Raw genomic sequence first — 20,814 nt, 5'->3', positions numbered from 1 at the left:
AATCAAAACTTATTCCAATATGTCTGTGAGTACTAAAATTTCCTCTATTCCTCATAGGTTTTTGAAAATTATACGTACCTGACAAAATGAGAGGAAAACTTAACTATGAATCTTCTGAGTAATCATAGATAAGAGAAACTAGTCCCAACCTTACAAGCTGAGGTTCAGTCCAACTCTCATCTACAGGAGTAAATCAAGAGGAAAATCAAAAGTGCACAGATACTTTCAGAAAAGCAGGCTACACAGCCACTTTAAGTTCCAAACTACTCTGGGAATGCTTAAATCATCTAATGGAACCAGGTTCAGGGTACACCCATGGTTGCCTTGAAATTGGTTCCAGGACATGGAGGTACAGAAAGAAACAAACTAACCAAAGGGGCAGGCTTCACACACATAGTACGAGTGCTACGACTATGCACACCAGAAAGTATGTTAATGGTAAAGCTGGATACCTTACCTATCCGGGGTAGGCTTCAGCTTCTTGAGAAAGATAAACTCCAGGACGAAAGCATCAAGTTTGAGGCAGGTTGAGATAAATCTTTCAAAAAGGAATCCCTTGGATTTGTAACTATATTCCATGCTGAGGTCCATGCGATATTCTCATCCACAGGAATTGGTCGAGAAGAAAATAAAGCTGAGATTTATAAATTTCTCAAAAAGGAAGGCAAAGAACTCTCTCTCGGCAGGTTTGAGGTAAATTATAAGCCTCTATACCAGCCACTGCCCTCTGAACTACCACCCGAAGAATATGGGCACTGACGAAAGTGGTTAGTTTCTTTTCCCCTTTCAAAAAAAGTTTTCACTCCGCTATAATTATTATTTGTACAATTATTTAATATTTCAAGAATAAAATTTGTTCACCTTTTTCCTTTATGTTCAGTCGCTCGGCAAAAATAACAAAGTATTCGTACCTCATGTCCAAGGGGATTAAGCGATTATTAGAGCAATTTGGCTTTAGAAAGAAAAGGACAAAAACACCAGGCATAGAGCAAGCTGAGATTAATAAATCTCTTAAAAAGGAAGCCTAAAGCAGACAGACTGCACAGGCAGTATGTATGGTCTTAATTGTATGTATTCCACACTAGGCTGCAGTGAAGAATTTTTCAGACAATTTAATCGAATTTTGTTTAATTTAATTGAGAATATTGTCGTAGGAACATGATAGTAATCTTTTGTACGCTGAAGGGTTGTATGACCTGCTGCCATTGTCCCTGAATGAATTGATCGGTACGTTAATTTTTTATTACAAAAGAATAGGAGAATTCAAAAAAGTATAAATGACAGCGATCTCTGTATAAGATTAATTTATTCTATGCCACATATTTTAAGTAAAAGAACTTTCTAATCAAAGATTTGAGCAATTTGGCTATAAATGGCCAATAAAAGGGTTAACTTTTTTTATACATATATATGTACAATTTATATTTTTTAAATTAAAATTTGTATTAAATGATATTCACTATTTTTTTTGTAGTGAAAATGCTTTGTGTTTTTATAATAGTTATGATTAAATCTGTACAGTATATTGAAAATTTTTTAAGGCTGTTGCTGCGACCATTCGAAAGCATTCTGGAAAAGCCTCATCCATGGTGAAACTTTCAGCGTCTCGAATTCCGGTGGAACATACGGCCATTGCCACATAACTGTGCAACGTTCCGGATGCGGCATCAGGGCTAAATGACGTCCGTCCGCTGAGCAAATTCCAGCGATTCCGTCTGAAAAGAAAATTTAAATTGTTAACTTTACTATTTACATTAATACATGTTTTAACAAATTGAATCAATTTTTTTTTAAATTATGAGAAGAAAATATTGATTTTTGTTTCTTACCTACGCTACCATTCGGATTCATCGGATAAGTTTCAGTTGGCACTCCGTTATCATCGACATATCTAAGCGATACGCATTTATTGTTGTCAATTTGTTTTTTGACTTTATCATTCTTAAAAGTGAATTGACCTAAAAATGTGAAAATAAATGGTTAGGGGTGGTAATAAATAAATTAATAATAATAAAAATAAGAATATATTTTGGGGCAATATATAAACTATGTATAATAGTCAAGCCTGAGAGAAAATCTTTTTGTCTATTAGTCGCAGTCCACTGGCAATTCCAGCTTTTGTTATTTACAATAAATTACTAGCGGGCCTTGAGAATCACCCACCCTGGGTGTTGACAGATCTGTGTCTATCAGTCCAGCTGAGGTTGGGTCCGGGGCCTGTCAAAAGCTAGGTCATTTCAGCCCCCAAATAATCAGTATCTTAGTCCTCCATCACCCCCTTACACCTTTTATAAACTAACCTTATTGAGGATTTATGACTCAATGTACCAATTGACTATTGGTACACTACATATTCATGCTAATAAATACACTCAACACACACTAGATGACCCAGATACTTGCTGCCTTGGTCAAGCACAATTCTCATATCAGGTAATATCACTACACGCTCTCTATATGGATCCAAGGAGTTGCACTGTTCAATTAAGTGGGGCATCAAGTAACAGCAGGCTTTGGCCCAAAATTCAACCTTGCATGGCCTATAATCGGGTGAGGATGACTCTTCTGCAACTCAAGATCTTTTGAGGGCCACCTATGGACAGGTATGCAGAAGAGCTTTCCTGCCGATTCAGCCCTTATCCCAGAAAAGGATTAAATTTTATATGACAAATTGTCAGTTAGTCATCATTAAGATCATACATAATGTGGATTATTTTTAAAAATTTACGGATTGTCCTGTTATGTTTTTCAAATTGTCTATTATACCTAATTTCATTTCATTTATTTTTTTAATAAAATGAGCTTTTTTTATGAAAATTTTATATTGTAAGAGTAAGAAGAATGGCTTACCTTCTCCATGAGCGACCCAAACTCCCAAAACGCTTCCTTCCATTCCTTTGCACATAATTGATGGACATTTTTCAATCCTAACAGACGTGAATCTACATTCGAATCGTTCTGATTTATTGTGATCTAGTACAATTTTTGGGCTAGTCCGATCTCCTATAAACAAAAAACAAAAAATTAACTGTGACTGAAAGGTATTATCATCTTGCATTCATACAAATGTTGACCCAAAGGTAAACTGGCTTCTACTGCATAATGCGAGTAAAAAAATTGTTCATACTTTTTTTTTGAGGGAATAATATGTTAAATAATTTATTGATTATTACAATAAACAAACATTCCTATTTAATTCTTACAAATGAAAGAAATAAGAAGTCTGTTCAGTCTAATAAACACCTACCTAAAATCTTGTGTGTAAAAAATTATTCATAGCCCTAATTAAAACACACATAAAACACTTTCTATTTTAGTACTGGGTTGTATTCTATTAGGCATTGATATTTCAAGCTTTTTGGTTTTAAAAGGGGCAACGTTCACCATCCAAGGTTTTTGAAGATTGTAAATGAAGGGCTTCTGAGAAAAACAGAGATATTTGACTATTTTTAGTTCAAGTTGTGCCCATAAATTTTCAATGAGGTTAACATCTGGTGATTTTGTTGTTAACATTTGACGAGCATTATAGAGTAGCATTCTGTGGTTTTTTTAAGGTGGTATGCTTGGGATTATCCTGGTTTAGTCTTGTTGGAATAATAATAGTAGGATTTTAAGACCAGGTTGTAGGGTAAAAGGGATGACTTAATTTTCCAGAGAAGCCTCAAGTGCCATACTAGATCCCATCTAGGAATACACCGGAGCAGTCTTTCTGACTCAAAATTTCCGCACCTGAACAAAAACCTTTATATTTGCTTTCATAGGAAAACAACACATTTTTCCAGGAGGAAAGCAGTTTCTTAACATGCTCCTGGGCAAACTCCAATCTTTTTGTTCTTTTGCTGGTTTGTGTGAATAAATGGCTTTTTTGTTACTGCTCATCCTCTGTATCCTGCTTCATGCCTCACAGTTTGGGGAGAAAATGTTTTTCCATGTTTTCTTTGCATTGTTCTGCAAGCTAATAAGCATTTATTTTTGGATTTTATTATGGCTTTTCGCACGATTTCACTGTGTGTTTTCCTTCTGCATTTATTTTTTACAGTTTTTTTGTTTACAATATATTGGATGGTCGAGTGGGACGATCCCAACTCTTGGATAAGACCCATCATTCTTCACAGACAGTTGCACAAAGTTTTTTTTTTAAGTTTGAAAGCGTTTTCTGGCCCCAAATAAATTTCCAGCTATCTGTATCAAAAATTTAAATTTGCTTACATCGGAAAACACATTTTTCCAGTGGGAAAGCAATTTTTTAACGTACTATGAAGCAAACGTCAATTTTTTTCTTCAATAAGGCAATTACTCACAATTTGGGAGTAACTATTTTTCCAAGTTGGGATGCAATGTTTTGCTAGCTCATGAGCACTTTTTTTTTTTTTTTTATTCGGTTTTTCGCATAATTTCACAATTCACTCATTGTCGTTTTTTCCTCTTTTCCAGTCGGTTGCAAAAAATTTTTTGGTTTAAAAACTTTTTCTATTACTAAACAAATTTCCTCCATCCAAACCAAAAATGTTAAATTTGCTTACATTGGGAAAAAAACATTATTCCAGAAGGAAAGCAGTGTCTTAACAAAATCTCGGACAAACTTCAATTTTTTCCCCTTTAAAAAGCCGATTCCTGACAGCATGGGATGTAACTGTTTTTCCAGGTAGTGACACATTAATTACGGTATTCACTAATTTCGTGATCCGCTTGACCAATTAATACTTTATAATTAATTAAGGTTTTTAGTTGAGATGAAAAAAAGTTAATGGCACGAGAGGGATTCGAACCCACGACCTTCGGCTAGATACGCCGCTTCTCTTCCACCTGAGCTATCGTGACCTCGATCCACTCGGACATCAACTAAAAACCTTAATTAATTGTAAATTAATTACGGTTTTTAGTTGAGATGAAAAAAAGTTAATGGCACGAGAGGGATTCGAACCCAGGACCTTCGGCTAGATACGCCGCTGCTCCACCACCTGAGCTATCATGACCTCATTGAGGTGGTGACCGTTTTTTTATTTCTTAAATTTTTTTTTACGTTATTTTGAATAGACGAGTCAGATTAGTCTAACTCCTTTCAGATATATCGGAACTCATGTCTTTTTAAAAAAATACAAAAATTTGATCTTTACAGGTACCACTAAATTCTTTAGATTTGTTCTTAGCGACCTCTTTTTAAACTAGTCCATGCATTAAAAACATATATTCACAAATACAATTACTTAAAAATCATCTTAAACTTACCATCGTCACAGCCTATCCAGCCGATCAAACCCATTAATTGGCATCCATTGCACACTCCTAAACTGAACGTATCCGGTCTGTCGGCGAAAGCATCAAATTGCCCTTTCAATAATGGGTTAAATTTAAGACAAGCCGCCCAACCTCTTGCAGAACCCAAAACGTCTGAAATAAAAATTAATTATTTGCGCCATTTATTTCAATTTGCCAATTAGTCTAATTTTACCTGCATAGCTGAAACCGCCAGGAAAGATTATTCCTTTGAACATTGCAGTTGTGACATTTCCATCTAACAAATCTTGCATTGTTACGTCCCATACTTCAAACCCTGCCATATGAAGAGATACTGCCATTTCCCTGTCACCATTTGATCCTTCTTCCCTGATAACTGCTACTCTTGGTTCTAGAATATTTTTTTAAAATAATATTTTATTATTAAAATTTATCTGTGTGTCTTGTTCAAGTTCTTACCAGGAGTCAAAATACTACTGGCAGGTGTTGGTAATTTTGCTGGATCAAAAGAAAGGGAAAATTTGCAACCCTTTCTTTTATGTAATGATGTAAACTCTTCTGCAGCATAAGTAGTGTTCATCTGTTTGCATTCCAACTTGTAACTTGTTTCTTCCCACATTTTGAAAAGCGTCGACAAAGGCTTGTTTAGAAGGACATCTCCTTTTTCATTTCTTACAGTCACCTTTAAAAAAAAATAATTTAAAAAAATTTTATCCCAACTCACTATGATGATAAAAGAAAAAAATCGAAAGGTATAGTAATCACCAAAGAATCCATTCCGTATCCAACTGCCTGTCCAATATTCACACAGTTGACCGACTCTTTGTTATATGCATTGCAGACGAATTCGACATTTTCAGGTGAAACTTCGAGAACCCAGCCGACTTCTTCGGCGAAAAATTGTTCCAAAGCTGATGCGGAACTTGTGTCGAATTGAAGCTGAAGGCCAGATAATCCGCCGAAAGCCATCTCAAGGACACATGTCAATAATCCACCATCGCTAACGTCATGCCCTGACAAAACCTTTTTATCTAAAAAAGACAAACGATATATCAAAATGTGGTGTGAACAAAACATAAATTGTTGGTCAGAAGTCAAATTACTTCTATAAATTCTGCTCTTATTAGAACCTTTTAGCTGGGGTTTTGCAGGTTTATAATTAAAAACGCAAAAATAATTAATAAATATACTAACCAGCTATTAATTTTTGGGTAACATTAAATGCTTTTTTAAACTTGTCAGGTGACTCGACGTCAGGAACGTTTTTACCAAGTTGATTAAAGCACTGTGCAAGAGCACTACCACCTAAGCGGTGGTAGTTTGAAAGTGAGACCCAGAGAAGAACTCCAACTTGGCCCATTAACGGGTTTTTCATGTCCGGAGTAACTTTACAATTCACATTTGGACATGGAGCATATGTCGACACGACCAATGTACCTGAAAATTTAAAAGTACAAGTTTAAAAGATCCTTCTATCAATTTTAGTAATTGTGATATTTGAGGAGGCCTGTTCACCTGGTGCTTTGACTGTTTTTCCACTGACTCTAGCGGCCATGCTAAGAGAATCTTTTCCTCCGTCGACAGCAACGCCAAGTTGTGACATAAAAGTACACATAGCTTCACACGCTCTGTATAATTTAGCGCCTTCCCCTGGCAATTTGGCAGCCCACATCCAATTACCAGAACATTTGACGTCCTAACAATTATAATTTTAAGTTGTAAATAAGTACTAAAAAACTGTTCAATTTATACCTCATGGCATAATTCATTTATTACATAGTTCAAACATGGAAGCAGCCTCAAAGTAACAGTCAAAATATAATAATAGTAATAATAATACATTGGGTAAAAACATTGTACAAAAAGTAAACAAACATGAAAACAGTCAAAAATATACATGTGACTAGAAATAAGGAAAATCAAAGATTAAAATTCATTCTTCAAGGGTAACATCCATATTATTCTAAATTTTTTTGTGGTCCGCTTGACCAATTAATATCATTCAATTAATTAAGGTTTTAAGTTGAGATAAAAAATAATAATAATTGAATGATATTAATTGGTCAAGCGGACCACGAAAAATAGTGAATTTAATGAATTAAAATGAAGTACATCTTCACTAAAGCTCTCCGTGGCCATTTCACTTGTCGCCGAGAATCAAATAGATTACACGACATTTGAAAAATGGCAAAAAGGTGAGAAAATTCAAAAGGTGCGGTTGAGATGGGAAGTTAAGTGTCCGAGAGGATCGAAGTCACGATAGCTCAAGTGGTAGAGCAGCAGCTTATCAAGCCGAAGATTGTGGGTTCGAATCCCGCTCATGACACTGACTTTTATCTCAACTTAAAACCTTAATTAATCCATATTATTCCTTAAAAACTCAAAAACCTTTCTTTTAAAGGCCACCTGACTGTCAATAAATGGATCAATGCATAACACATTCAAAGAACGGGCAATTCTATAAACACATTTCGTGGATGAGAGATTGGTTCTGCAAGAGGAAATGTAAAACAGTTCAGTCACTCACAAACTTCGGTTAGGCACGCTTAAGCTGATAGAATTTCTGGAGCATCAATAAAAGCATTTAAAATCTTCCATCCAAATAGCGAAAAAGCAGCACAATGACGAGTGACTAAGGAGTCCATATTCAATGCGTGTAGGGATGCAGAATACGTAGTGAAGTTAGGACCAGATTTAAACATTAGGTATTTGGTAGCTTTTCTCTGAATCTGAATCATTTGAATGTGCTTTATTATAAGTAGGCCAAATTAAATCACCGTATTCAAGAATACTCCTAACCAAAGAATGATTTAATGTTTTGAAAAATTACAATTAATTAAGGTTTTTAGTTGAGATAAAAAAGTCAATGGCACGGGCGGGATTCGAACCCACGATCTTCGGCTTGATACGCCGCTGCTCTACCACTTGAGCTATCGTGACCTCGATCCACTCGGACACTAACTTCCCATCTCAACCCCACCATTTTGTGTTTTCCCTCCTTTTTGCCATTTTTCAAAAATTCAAAAGGTGCAGTTGAGATGGGAAGTTGGTGTCTGAGTGGATCGAGGTCATGATAGCTCAAGTGGTAGAGCAGCGGCGTATCAAGCCGAAGATCGTGGGTTCGAATCCCGCTCGTGCCATTGATTTTTTTATCTCAACTAAAAACCTTAATTAATTGTAATATATCAATTGGTCAAGCAGACCATGAAATTAGTGAATTAAAAATTTTGAAAAATCAGACATATGTTTAATGAAACCTAAGTATGCTCTATTGAACATGTATGAATAATGATCCTCGAAGGTACACTTCTCGTTAAAGACCCCCCCCAATCAGTAACCACGAAGACCTTTCCAAGAGGGACACCACCCAAGTAATATGATACGGAATACTATTCCGAGAAAGGAACCATTTTGCAAAGAAATGTAATGGCATTTATATAGATTAATTGACTGTACCAGTCATGAAAAGCAGAAATATCTTTTTGTAACAACAAACAAACATTAAACATAAAGATGCATTTGTAGATTTTTAGGTCATCAGCCAGTAAAGACACTTTAGAAAATTTAATTGAATTAGCAGCATCATTAAAGAAAATATTGAACAAGATTGGCCCTGAATGTGATCCCTGAGGGACTCCTGATCCCATAGATACCTTGTCTGAAACAAAACCTCTAAAATTAGCCTGAAAAGATCTACCAATCGGGAAAAGACAGCTCCAACTCAACAGAGGTTAACCAACCCCCAAAGTGCAACTTGAGGATCAGCACAAAATGATCCACTGTGTCGAAGGCTTTTGAAAGGTCAGTATAAACGGAATGAACCTCGTAGCCATCATCGAAAGCAGACAATATAAAACCTTTATAAAGGATTAAATTAATTGAGGTCCATGTTGATCTATGTAGAGAAAGTTTTTAAACGGGGACCGCGGTAGCCGAGTGGTTAGCATGAGAGACTCTCACGCCGCGGTCGTGGGTTCGATTCCCACCGTCGCCTCTGGCCCTTTTTTCACNACATATACGAATTGTCACATGGCTAATATGCATAGTTCATAACGAAAAAAAAAAAAAAAAAAAAAAAAAAAGTTTTTAAACGTGGCTGTTAAACGCACACTACAATAGAATCCACGACTTTAGCAATGGGAGGATTTATATAGGAAAAAACTGTTGGATTTATACCTCAAGGCATGATACTTTGGCGAACATCAGATTAGTTAGAGATTCCGCTACAGTCATCCTAGCGCCGGCTGCAGGATTTACCATTCCCTTGATGGGCTGTTCACCGATGGCAGTCACCATACCCTCCTATGTAATATAAAATAACTTTTTAGCAATCTAATACATATGTATTATTTTCAGTTTAAAGGATACTTACTACATTGAACATTGAAATGGCAGTGACTGCGTAATCGGCCAATGGGGTATGAAGTGGACCTACGCATTGCTGTTGTGCTATTAGACCTGTTACACAACGGTCGACTTTGTTCGTTAAAAACCGCTTACTGCAAACTGTGGATAATCTGAGAACTCTATCGAGGGCAGCTTCAACGGTGAGCCCTCTTGGGAATTTTAATTCTTCGAGAGTTAGTTGCTCTTCAAAGAGATGGAACTCCTGCATATGAAATTATTTGTATTTCATCTGTGGTTATTTTCATTTTAACATAAATTAATACCTTTCTAGGCATTTTGCCTAAGACTAGCTCTAAATCTAAATTAAACGGATGTGTCACTTTATCTTTTGTGTACTTGTCTGTTAAATACTTATTTTCATCCATTACGTCTTCTTCACTGAGGATCATCTAGAAAATAAAAAAGTTCCTAATTCTCTTTATGTCCTTATTATAGCATTCTTCATTCAGCGTTTTTCTATCAAATTAACCCTTTTTAAACTTCAAATTAACCTTTTTAATTTCAATTTAACATTTTTTTTACTTTAAAATTAAGCTTTTTAATTAAAAATTAACTTTTCTCTTCAATTTAACCTTGTTAATTTAAAATTAACTTTTTTACTTCAATTTAACCTTTTAATTTCAAATTAACTTTTTTACTTCAAATTAAAAAGCAAGGAAAAAGCTATATATAGTAAAAATCAAATTTTAGTTTTTCATTTGTTTTCACCTTGCCATTTCCAGTTACGACACCAACTACATCAACTGGACACCTCTCTCTTCTTGATAATTTTTCCAGTTTGCTGACATTGTTGGGTAATAAGAGGACTGCGTCATTTTCTTGATACTCTGCTCCCCAAAGTTCCATTGTACTGACTGTGTCGTCTCCCAAGGTGAAAGCATTACAGAATACTACTGCTCCTTTAGGTTCGACCAGCTCTTTCAGAACATTTCCTGGGGGGAAAAAATGTATTCTTTGAAATTACTCCACAGTAAGCATTCAAGTTTTGAAGCACATTTCTATCAAATTTTAAAAGTCGCCTCATAGTCCAATTAGTTATATCTTATTTATTCATTTATTTATAGCACCGCACTTGGAGGACACTTTGAGGAATTAAGGGCAAGGAGGTCTCATCATCGTCGTTTAAAGTGATGTGGCCGATTCTCAGGATAGACACTTGGGGAGAGGACTTGGGCAGTAGGTTAAAATTAAAGCTTTCGGATGCAGGATCAGATCAGATTGTTTATAAAAGGGATGAGGTCCTTATGGATAGTAACACAGTAAGGAGCTTTGACAATTTTTTGTTTGTCAAGTAAGGATTCTAAGCCTTTTGTCCACTGCGACCTGCATAGTCTACTATGGAACCCCTATAAAATAAAGCCATACTTTGAAAAGTGCACTTTTTGCTATCACTTTCCAAATTCACAAAGGATATATGTCAATTTCTCTGGTTTCTCCTGACAAAGTCTCTGCTTTTCCCATCTTCTTTAGGTAGAATTTAAGAGGGCAGTAGCCAATATAAAAGCCTACAATTTTCTCAAATTCTTCTTTTTTGAGAGATTTATAAATTAGCTTGCCTGGTGTTTTTGTCCAGTGCTTACCGTATTCCCGTAATTCACTTGTATGCATCTTTCATTGGCATTTAGTTTAAAAAGAGAATTTGACATTGTTTACCTTGATAATTAGCTTCAGAGGAAAGGATCAAATGAATCTTTACAAAGAAGAATGAAGAGTAGAAATTGCCAATTATTTGCTGAATTAAGTGACTAAGATCACAGCTGGATTTTTCCAGGCCAATGTTCGAAAAGACTTTACAACAGCAACTTTCAAATAGTTTATCTTTTTACTTAATGAATTATTTTAAATAGTTTTAAAATCGCAATGCCAAAAAATGTATATTCTCTTCTAGAAATAAATCATTCAGAAAAAATAAATTACCATTTCCTCCAGCCCCTTGGTCGTGAATACTGCATATTGGATTTTCACTACTATCTTCTATACAGGCTCTAATTATTCTGTTTAATTTGTTTCCCATTTCTGCATCACCACGCTGTACAGCTCCAAAATCTAATTCAGATTGATTATCACCTTGCACCTGGAATCATGAAATTCAAGATGCAAAATTCTAAATAAAAAAACATACTAGTCTATTTACTTGAACAGAACTGGCTGAACCACCTCCAACACCGATACGGTAAACAGGTCCACCAATTTTTACAACTTTCATACCTACAATATTACAATCATGGTAGAATAGTCAACAAAAAGTTTATTTATTTATTTTTTAACTACTTACCCTTTTCTGGAACATATTTATCGACCATACTAGCCTCCATTGATCCAATTCCACCGCTGAACATTATAGGTTTGACCCATTCGTATCTTGTCCCGTTACTGTCATTCATACCAAACGCTCTAGTGTAACCGCAGATCAAAGGTTCACCAAATTTATTACCATAATCAGAAGCACCATTACTAGCTTCGACGAGGATTTTTAAAGGTGATGCCAGATTGTCTGGATATTCACAGCTTTTGTCCTCCCAAGGCTGTTCATAACCTGAAAGTGTTTTATTCAATAATTTTTCTTGTAACAAATCACAATTATTTTTTGAAACTGTTTATACATCAATAATTTAAGGCGTTGAAATCTCACATTAGAAATGCGGTTTGGGGGTTTGAATCCTAGCAATGCAATTGGAAATTTATACAGTAAATATTGTTGAAATAGTCACTACAAGAAGAGGGAGTGTACTTGGAAAATTCTAGTGTTAGGTGATCAGGACATATATATATTTTATCTGGGAGTTATTTTTACACTTTGTTTATCCATATCTGACAACCTGGACAGTAGAATTTCTGATGCAAAAACAGGCTTAAGTGCATTTGGGTAAATCTGGTACTCTCAGAGTAAGTCTCCTAGGCATATAGTAAATAAGCGATCAGATTTTGTTGTGTGAAACAGAATCCCATTTAACAAGAGCAGTTTGAAGCTGTTCAATGTTTGCTGGTGACAGCGAAAGATGTTAAATGACATCTCTTTATCATGTCCCATAAGTGTTCTATTGGTTTCATGTCAGGAGAGCATGCTGGTTAATTCATCATGGCAATCTCTACATCCTCAAATTAATAAGTGACAAGATTCTGAATGATAATCAGTTCAGTATGAGCATGGACATTGATTCCATCACATATTATAACTAAAGCATATGCTCTTCTCATCTTCTCCATACAATTCCAGTCATGTGCCACAAACCATACTGGCACTCTGTGATTGTTCCCCCCATTGTTCAACTGCCCAAGCAAGGTGCTGATTTGCGAATAGTTGCCTTTTTACTCGATGCCTCTCCAGTAGTAGAGAACCTGAATCGTCTTCTTAGGCTATTCTCACGAAGCTGTTTTAGAGCACAGACTTATATTACGGACCGTTTGGAGTTGATTACTTATCAAAGAAGCCGTTAAATAACGGCTCCTAGTGCGGTAAGAGCAATAAAACAATCGTCTCTAGTCACCGTACATCATGGCCAACCACATCTCTTCAATCAAAACTTCCGGTGACTCTAAACCACTGTATACCATCATGGATGATAGAGCATGGCAAACCAGCACTTCGGTTATGTAACGGATGCTAAGTTAACCATCAAAGTCTTAACCATTGTATCCACAAACAAAGAAAACTCAATCCAATGTAATACTAAAAAGTTTTGGAATTATGTGAATTCTGTCAACACTTCTAAGGCCATGCCCTCTTTCATGCGGAAATGAATCTTCATCTAATGGCCATGATATTGCTAATCTCTTTGCTAAATATTTCTCCCAAGTCTATGACCATAGTTCTGATCTTCCCACTTCCCTACCTGAAACAACCTCTCTCCTTATGCTATCTTCTTATTCTATCTCTAATTACTATATCTCACACAATGAAATACTAAATTCTATCTCATTACTCAACGTGAAAAAGTCTTCTGGTCCCGATTGCATACCCCCTACATTAGTTAAAAATTGTTCTGCGGCTCTTATTGCTCCTTTACACTATATTCTGTCGTTAAAAACAGGTATTTTCCCCAATGCTTGGAAAAGCACTTTTGTCATTCCTCTACATAAAGCTGGCGATAGATCTAATGTTTTCAATTACAGACNATAAATGAAGGTTCCTTCACTGTATTCTTCTTTGAGGGCCAGGAATTTAGCTTTGAATACATATGGGGGGGTCTCTTCTTTCTTCAATTCCGCCATATCTACCCGATTTATATTTACCATTTATATTATTACCATGTATATACGTCCTTATTCTTTTTATATATATTATTTATATTTTTACATATATCATTTATATTTTTTGTTATTGTAAAATGTCTTTTTTATAGTGGATTTCGATCTGTAAATAAATAAATAAATAAATCTAACCCTAACAGGGGGATGTTAAGCCCTCCTGTACGAAAGGAATTTCTTTACTTTCCTTTTTTTTGTTACATCATTAACTTTGATAGAAAGCACAACTTTTTATAGAAACTTTCAGAATAAAGTCAATGAAAAAGTTAAAACAGTTCAAGTTGAATTACCTGGCATCAATAGATTTCCAACCGAATATCCCGCAGTACCTGCGATGCAGTTACCTCCTCTTCCGACAGCTTGGACATCTCTAATTCTTCCTCCAGTTCCAGTTGTAGCTCCACTAAAAATGTTTAAAAAAAAACAGTTTATACCAATACGAATGGCGTTGATATGATCAACCCGTACCTAAAAGGGGCGACACCAGTTGGAAAATTGTGCGTTTCAGCAGTGAAAATGATATGAGTTATACTAATAAATTCATCAAAAGCACTCGGTTCCCCAACAACTTTTGGTCTAAGTTTTTTTATAATAAATCCTTTGATTGCACTGAAATTCAAAATAAATTACTTGATATGAAACAAAATGTATATATATCATTTAATCAAATAAATTATGCTGACTTAAAAGTTATAAAGATTTACTTTAAACAAAAATAATAATTAGTAGTAGTTTGCGTATGTTCTTACCTACTATTATCGCTGAATTTTATAACATTGTTCGGATTAGAATGTTTCTGAGTATCAATGATCATGTCGATGAGTGAATATTGCAGGGGTTGTTTATTCAATACCATTTTGCCCTAAATCATTAAGTTACTATTAATATTTTCATCAAGGCAAAAGTCTTCAAATAAAATATAAAATTTTCATAATAGTTTTTTTTTCTTACCTTAAAAAACCAATGTCTGCTATGTTCACTATTGGACTGGGCCATATCAAAGCATTCCACAGTTGTCGGATTTCTTTTCAAAGTATTTCGGAACATGTTGGTGTAGAAATCTAAATCCCAATCATCAAATGCCAGTCCTAAATTTAAAAACAAGTTTTATGTTCTGCTAACATTTACAAACATGTAGATCTTTTAAAGTAGATCTTTTTTAAAAAATAGAGCTCACATAGTCATGTAAGATTGTAGTTAAAAATAATGCCAAAAATTTTATCTTTAGGACAAAAATTAACAAGGGAGACATTGATATGAGAAGGGGATAGGCAATCTGCATTAATGGGTTGATTGGAAATTAATAAGGTCTGGGATTTGTTAAGGTTTAAAAGAATGCCATTTCTTGACTGTCGATTGACAGAGACAGCTTCAGATATGTTGCTTTAGGACATTGACTGTAAAGATAATTGACATCAGCATAAAGATGAAATTGGGAGAAAGAGAACTAATGGGAGATCATTTAGACACACGGAAAAGAGTATAGGTCTAAGAATAGAGCCTTGGGATATACCAGATGAAATTGAGAGAGAAGAGGAGATAGACTTTGAAGCTTTAACTCTCTGAATTCTGTCAAACAGATAGCAGGAGATTAGTAGCAGTAGTAGAAAAACAAAAAATATGCATGTTTCCAAATAAACAAATTATGATTTACGAAGGCAAAATCCATAGGAAAAATTAAATAGGACAATTATCATCAATGCCTAGGTGAATAACATTCGAGATTTTGAGAAGGGCTGTCTCACATGTGTGAAATTTTCTGAAGCCAGCTCGAAGAGGGGATATAAGGTAGTCTATAAATAAAGCAATTTGTTTAAATAAAATTTTCACAAATGCTTTAGTGATGGAAGAATACTAATCGGGCGGTAGTCACTAACAAGGGTGGGTTTAGGTTTCTTGGGTAAAACAGCTATTAGAGCTTCAAACAGGATAAGACGAGAGAGAAGTTCAAAATACGGGTTATGAATTTCAAAGTGACAGGAAGGGAAAAAATGTTACGTTTAGTAGAAGCAAGATCGGAATCTGTAGCATTAAATTTAATTGAAAGGTTGGCTTCTAAAACATTTTCGTGATTAATATTTGAAAAACTAAAGGACAATGGTGATCATGAGCAGGAAATGAAGTTTTAGTTTAGAGGGAAGAAGACATGGAAGCAAAAAACATGTTTAATTCATTAACGTCTGGGCATGAATGAGAACCGTCTTCTTTGTTTTTAAGACCCAAGTTTCCTAATGTTCCATAGTGACTTAAGCATGATCGAGCAGTTTATGAAAAGTCATTTTCTGTGATTACCAGACTAGATTTCTCACTTTATTTCTTAGAATTTTCAATCTAGTTACGTCCAATGGATCCCTGGTGGATTTCCATTTGTTGTATGTTCAACCACGAGATTTAAAAGCTAGATTAAATCTGTGAGAAAACCAAGGTATAGCAGGGTGAGAAATTTTAATCTTCATTAATGGAGCTACTAAGTTCAAAACAAAAAGGAAATGATTAATTATTTAGGATGGGTAACATTTCATTAACATTGAAAGTGGGATCCCAATTTAACTTTGAAATGACAATTGAGTTGAATTAGAGTGTAATTTACAACATTAAATTTACTGATGAGTAAATTTAAAGGATGGAATACAAACTGTTAACAAGTGCATCTTATGAGCAGAAACAGATGGGGTATCAAAGCATTGGAAATTGTTAATACATAAAGGATTATTAGTGACCCAGATTGATTAAGAACTGGGAATTAGGAAGCACATGTGTTGGACAGGAAGGCAGAATAGAATGTGAACGCAAATGAGATAAATTAACCTTTTTTAACTTCAATTAACCCCTTTTAATTTAAAATTAACACATTTTAATTTGAAATGAAGCCTTTTTAACTTCAAATTAGCCCTTTTTAATTTCAAATTAACCATTTTTAACTTCAAATTTGCACTTTTTAATATCAAATTAACCATTTTTAACTTCAAATTTACACTTTTTAATTTCAAATAAACCATTTTTAATTTCAAATTATCCCTTTTTAATTTCAAATTAGCCCTTTTTAATTTCAAATTGACCATTTTTAACTTCAACTTAGCCCTTTTTAATTTCAAATTAAACCTTTTTAACTTCAAATTATCCCTTTTTAATTTCAAATAAACCTTTTTAATTTCAAATAAACCTTTTTTAAGTTCAAATTAGTCCTTTTTAATTTCAAATTACCCATTTTAACTTTAAATTAGCACTTTTTAATTTCAAATTAACTCTTTTAAACTTCAAATTAACTCTTTTAAACTTCAAATGAGCCCTTTCCTAAAGCATGAAAAAACTTAGATGATATGAATATAAGAATATAAAGTGATATTCCTGTATATTTGCTAATTTTTAAAAATGTAAACTATGTGTAAGGTAGATTTAGTATAAAATGGGTGTAGTTATTAAATTATAAAAAGTAATTCCTCACCCAATTCGTCGTTCACTTCCTCGAGGGCTTTTCGTCCTTTTGACATCACATCCACAACAGACCACTTAGCTGGAACTATTCCATGATCAAAGTTTTTAATTGGCTCGTTATAACGACATTCAGTCATCCGATCATGCAAAACTTGGGTCAACTTGAAAAATAAAATTTAACAAAATCTAATAAGCTGATAAATCCTAATTTTATTAGATTTTTATGTAATGGATAGTTTTGTATATTGGTTCAAATGCTCACCTGTTCTTCTACGTTTGATGAAACAACTGAGTCTAAGTAAACCAGATATCTTATAGTTGTCTCAAATCGAACCACTTTATGCAATCCAATCGCATTGCACATAGATAAGGCATTACTTGAAAATGGTGTTGAGAAATTTAACCTAAAAATTTGAAATATGTAAAATGAATTAAATTCTACGAAATTCTGTGAACTGGGATTTTTAAAACGCCTTTACAAAGGAAAAAATGTTTTAGCTCTTTGTAAAAAAGTTTACCAACACACCTTGGTCCGATTTCAATAAGTAGTTGTTTCTTATTTGCAGGAGTCAGCGTCGGGCTGTTTTGAACTTTCCAATTTTCAAACGGCGAGCTAATAAGCCAACACAGTCTTTCTAGTTCGGCCTCTAACAGCCTCTCGGAGACTTCGACATTGTAGCAAATTTCAGTATTTAAGTTAGCAACCTGATCGGACACTTCCTTCAGCTCCTTCAGCTTTTCCAACCTATTTCCATTGCTTACTCCATTGCTGGAATAGAAGTGAAGTACCACCATCTGGAAAATACAAGAAAATGAAATCAAAATTACATTCAATTTTTACTGTTATCGTATTGTAAATTTCAAGAGATCAGGCACAATCAATAATAGTATAAATAAATCTTATCACAAAGGATCGAACATTGATAAATAATTCATTTCTTGAAATGAAAATCAAGCATGTTACACATGACACAAGTCGTCCAGCAACGACAGACACTCCTAGATTGAGTCACTCAATCTCTCAAGAGAAATTTTGACCATAACTTAGGGACAAGAAAGTTGTTAAATAAGTGGATTGGGACAAAAGTGTGAATTTTTATGGAAATTTTTGTATCGGGATTTAATAATATCAATTAAAAAGATGATAGATATGAAGGTCATTGTGGATTTTTTGGTCTGAAATGTATGATAGTTAAAGTTTAAAAAGTTCCTCCAAAAGTTAACCTTAAATTCGGTATGTCCATGTTAGTCACAGGTTTTTTCTTTCTTCAGGGTCACTGATGACGAAAGTTTTTCTTTCTTCCACTCCAATTTAAAGCAGTTTAAAATTTTAATTAACAATTTAAAAGTCAAGTTCTTCCACTCCAGTCAATTGTGGAATTGACATTAAGGTAGTTTAGCACTTTTCAGGTTCTACTTTGCTTTAGGTGTTTAATCTCCTATATATAATAATTCTATCAAAAGAGAATGGGGCATTTCCATTGTTCTAATTATGATTGAACTGAACTAACGAACTAGGACTTAACATAAATTAGCAACCTGTGTATTAGTTAGGGAAAGGAATTGTACCCATGACACAATGACTTATTCCTTCTTAACGAAAGTATTGAGTTGATTGAACTGAAATAAGTTACTACGAAAGGTAAAACCAGAAGGCTGCAGTGGTTTAGGATCATAAATCCCCCACTTCCTAGTCACCATCCATCATCAATAATGTATAAATTATGGTGATGCGCAGATGCACAAAAACTACAGACCTCCCGTAAGTAAATTAAATTTGCAACCTGTGTATTAGTAAAGGAAATGAATTGTACCAATGACTTAATTCTCATTAACAGAAGGATCGAGTTGATTGAACTGAAATGAGAAACTAGGAAAAGTAAAACCAGAAAGCTGCAGTGGTTTAGGATCAAAATCCCCCCCACTTCCTAGTCACCATCCATCATCAATGATTTATCCATTATCATGAGGCACAGATGCACGAAGAAACTGCAGACCACCCTTAAGAAAATTAAATTTGCAGCCTGTGTATTAGTAAAGGAAATGAATTGTACCAATGACTTAATTCTCATTAACAGAAGGATCAAGTTGATTGAACTGAAATGAGGAACTAGGAAAAGTAAAACCAGAAGGATGCAGCGCATCAGGATCATAACCCTTCCCATTTCCTAATCTCCCTTCATCATCAACGATTTAAACATTATGGTGATGCATAAGGATTCTTCGGAACTTTTCTGAGGTCAATTCACAACCTGTGTGAGTTATATAACTAACACTCTGTCAAGAACAAGAAAAATTCATTTGACTTTAAACAGATATATTTGATTTCCACTTATGAAAAGGTCAAGTATAGAGAGGTTAGTCTTACTGGTACAAAAATTGAGGTCTACAGTCTAACCTCTCTAGGTCAATTTTTTTTCATTTCTTTAGAAATTCAATTGCGGTAAAAATGCATTTGTTACATTCTTATAATATAATTTTAAGAATAGTGGAATCAAATTCTCAACGAATCATTTTATTATTATGGCATTTTTATCAAATATTATTTTTTTCTCGTTGGAAGACGAAAAAAAATCTTCCATTCGACACTGGACAAAAGGCTAGGTGTATAAATCGATCAAATTTCAATTAATTTTTTTTAAATTGACTATATATTGCAATACATTTAGCCGATTCCGCCGATATCAGGTTGAAGTGTGACAATTATTTATTACCGGTCGAAAAAAGATTTAAAAAAAAAAAAATTAAAAATCGTGTACTTGCCTCGGCTTGTTGTTCACGTTTGTTTATCTGTGAGAGATGCTCTCAGAAGCTCAAGGGCCAACGGAATGGTCTGACAATTTACATACGATCGAGTTTCTAATATCTAGGGGCTAAAAAGGTTATCGATTTAGCGTCATGTGAGATAAGGCGATAATTTTAAAAAATCACAGTCCTATCTGGCGATAATCCGACGTCGGAAAGGAATTCTCCCGGCGAGAACGAATAATAAATTATCCTCGATTTATCGGCTAGGTGAAAGACGTAGGAGAGAAAGAGACGAGATTAAACGTAACGGGGTTGGAAAGAAAAAATGACCAAAAAAAAAATGAAGAATGAAAAAAGACGAAAAGAGAAAATGGGCCAAACGGCAAACTCGAAGAGACATCGACAGGTGGTCAGGCGGCAAACGCGACTCTTATTACACGCTGACATTCTACAGTCCATTCTTTATTTTTCCCAAAAGAAAATGATTTTTCTGAAGAAAAAACAACAACAAAAAATCCCTACTTTCCAGACTTAAAAATAACATTCAAAAGATATCAAGTTAAATTGGCAATTTCAAGGCTGATCAGATATCAAATCCGATACCAGATAATTTTTATTTATCGTTACTCAACTGTGTACACACTACGAGAAATTAGGTTTAAAATTCCTTCTTTTTATACTAGAGGGTAAAAAATGAATAACGCCCAGTCGACAGGCAATAACGCGGTTTATTACCTC

The 20,814-nt window shown here is 34.5% G+C and overlaps 1 protein-coding gene across 1 annotated transcript; it reads right to left on the bottom strand.

Moving 5' to 3' along the window:
* Positions 1 to 1,462: 1,462 nt before the first annotated feature.
* Positions 1,463 to 20,191, bottom strand: LOC106671231 (phosphoribosylformylglycinamidine synthase). The gene is made up of 24 exons (XM_024227646.1): positions 20,092 to 20,191; positions 17,855 to 18,123; positions 17,591 to 17,732; positions 17,339 to 17,489; positions 14,845 to 14,981; positions 14,643 to 14,755; positions 14,362 to 14,502; positions 14,184 to 14,296; positions 11,921 to 12,181; positions 11,780 to 11,853; positions 11,563 to 11,719; positions 10,354 to 10,577; positions 9,909 to 10,034; positions 9,611 to 9,847; positions 9,415 to 9,540; positions 6,754 to 6,934; positions 6,433 to 6,675; positions 6,004 to 6,269; positions 5,698 to 5,920; positions 5,453 to 5,629; positions 5,230 to 5,391; positions 2,851 to 3,003; positions 1,830 to 1,958; positions 1,463 to 1,715 (listed from the first exon to the last, which is right to left on the bottom strand). The coding sequence occupies exons 2-24, from the start codon at positions 18,121 to 18,123 to the stop codon at positions 1,537 to 1,539; spliced, it is 3,984 nt and encodes a 1,327-aa protein (XP_024083414.1). The 5' UTR covers positions 20,092 to 20,191; the 3' UTR covers positions 1,463 to 1,536.
* Positions 20,192 to 20,814: the final 623 nt, after the last annotated feature.

The sequence above is a fragment of the Cimex lectularius genome, unplaced genomic scaffold (assembly GCF_000648675.2).
Source record: "Cimex lectularius strain Harlan isolate CLEC.00 unplaced genomic scaffold, Clec_2.1 scaffold160, whole genome shotgun sequence".
Lineage (NCBI taxonomy): Eukaryota > Metazoa > Arthropoda > Insecta > Hemiptera > Cimicidae > Cimex > Cimex lectularius.
Note: the sequence above shows the minus strand (reverse complement) of the source record. Positions and strands in the feature narration are given on the sequence as shown.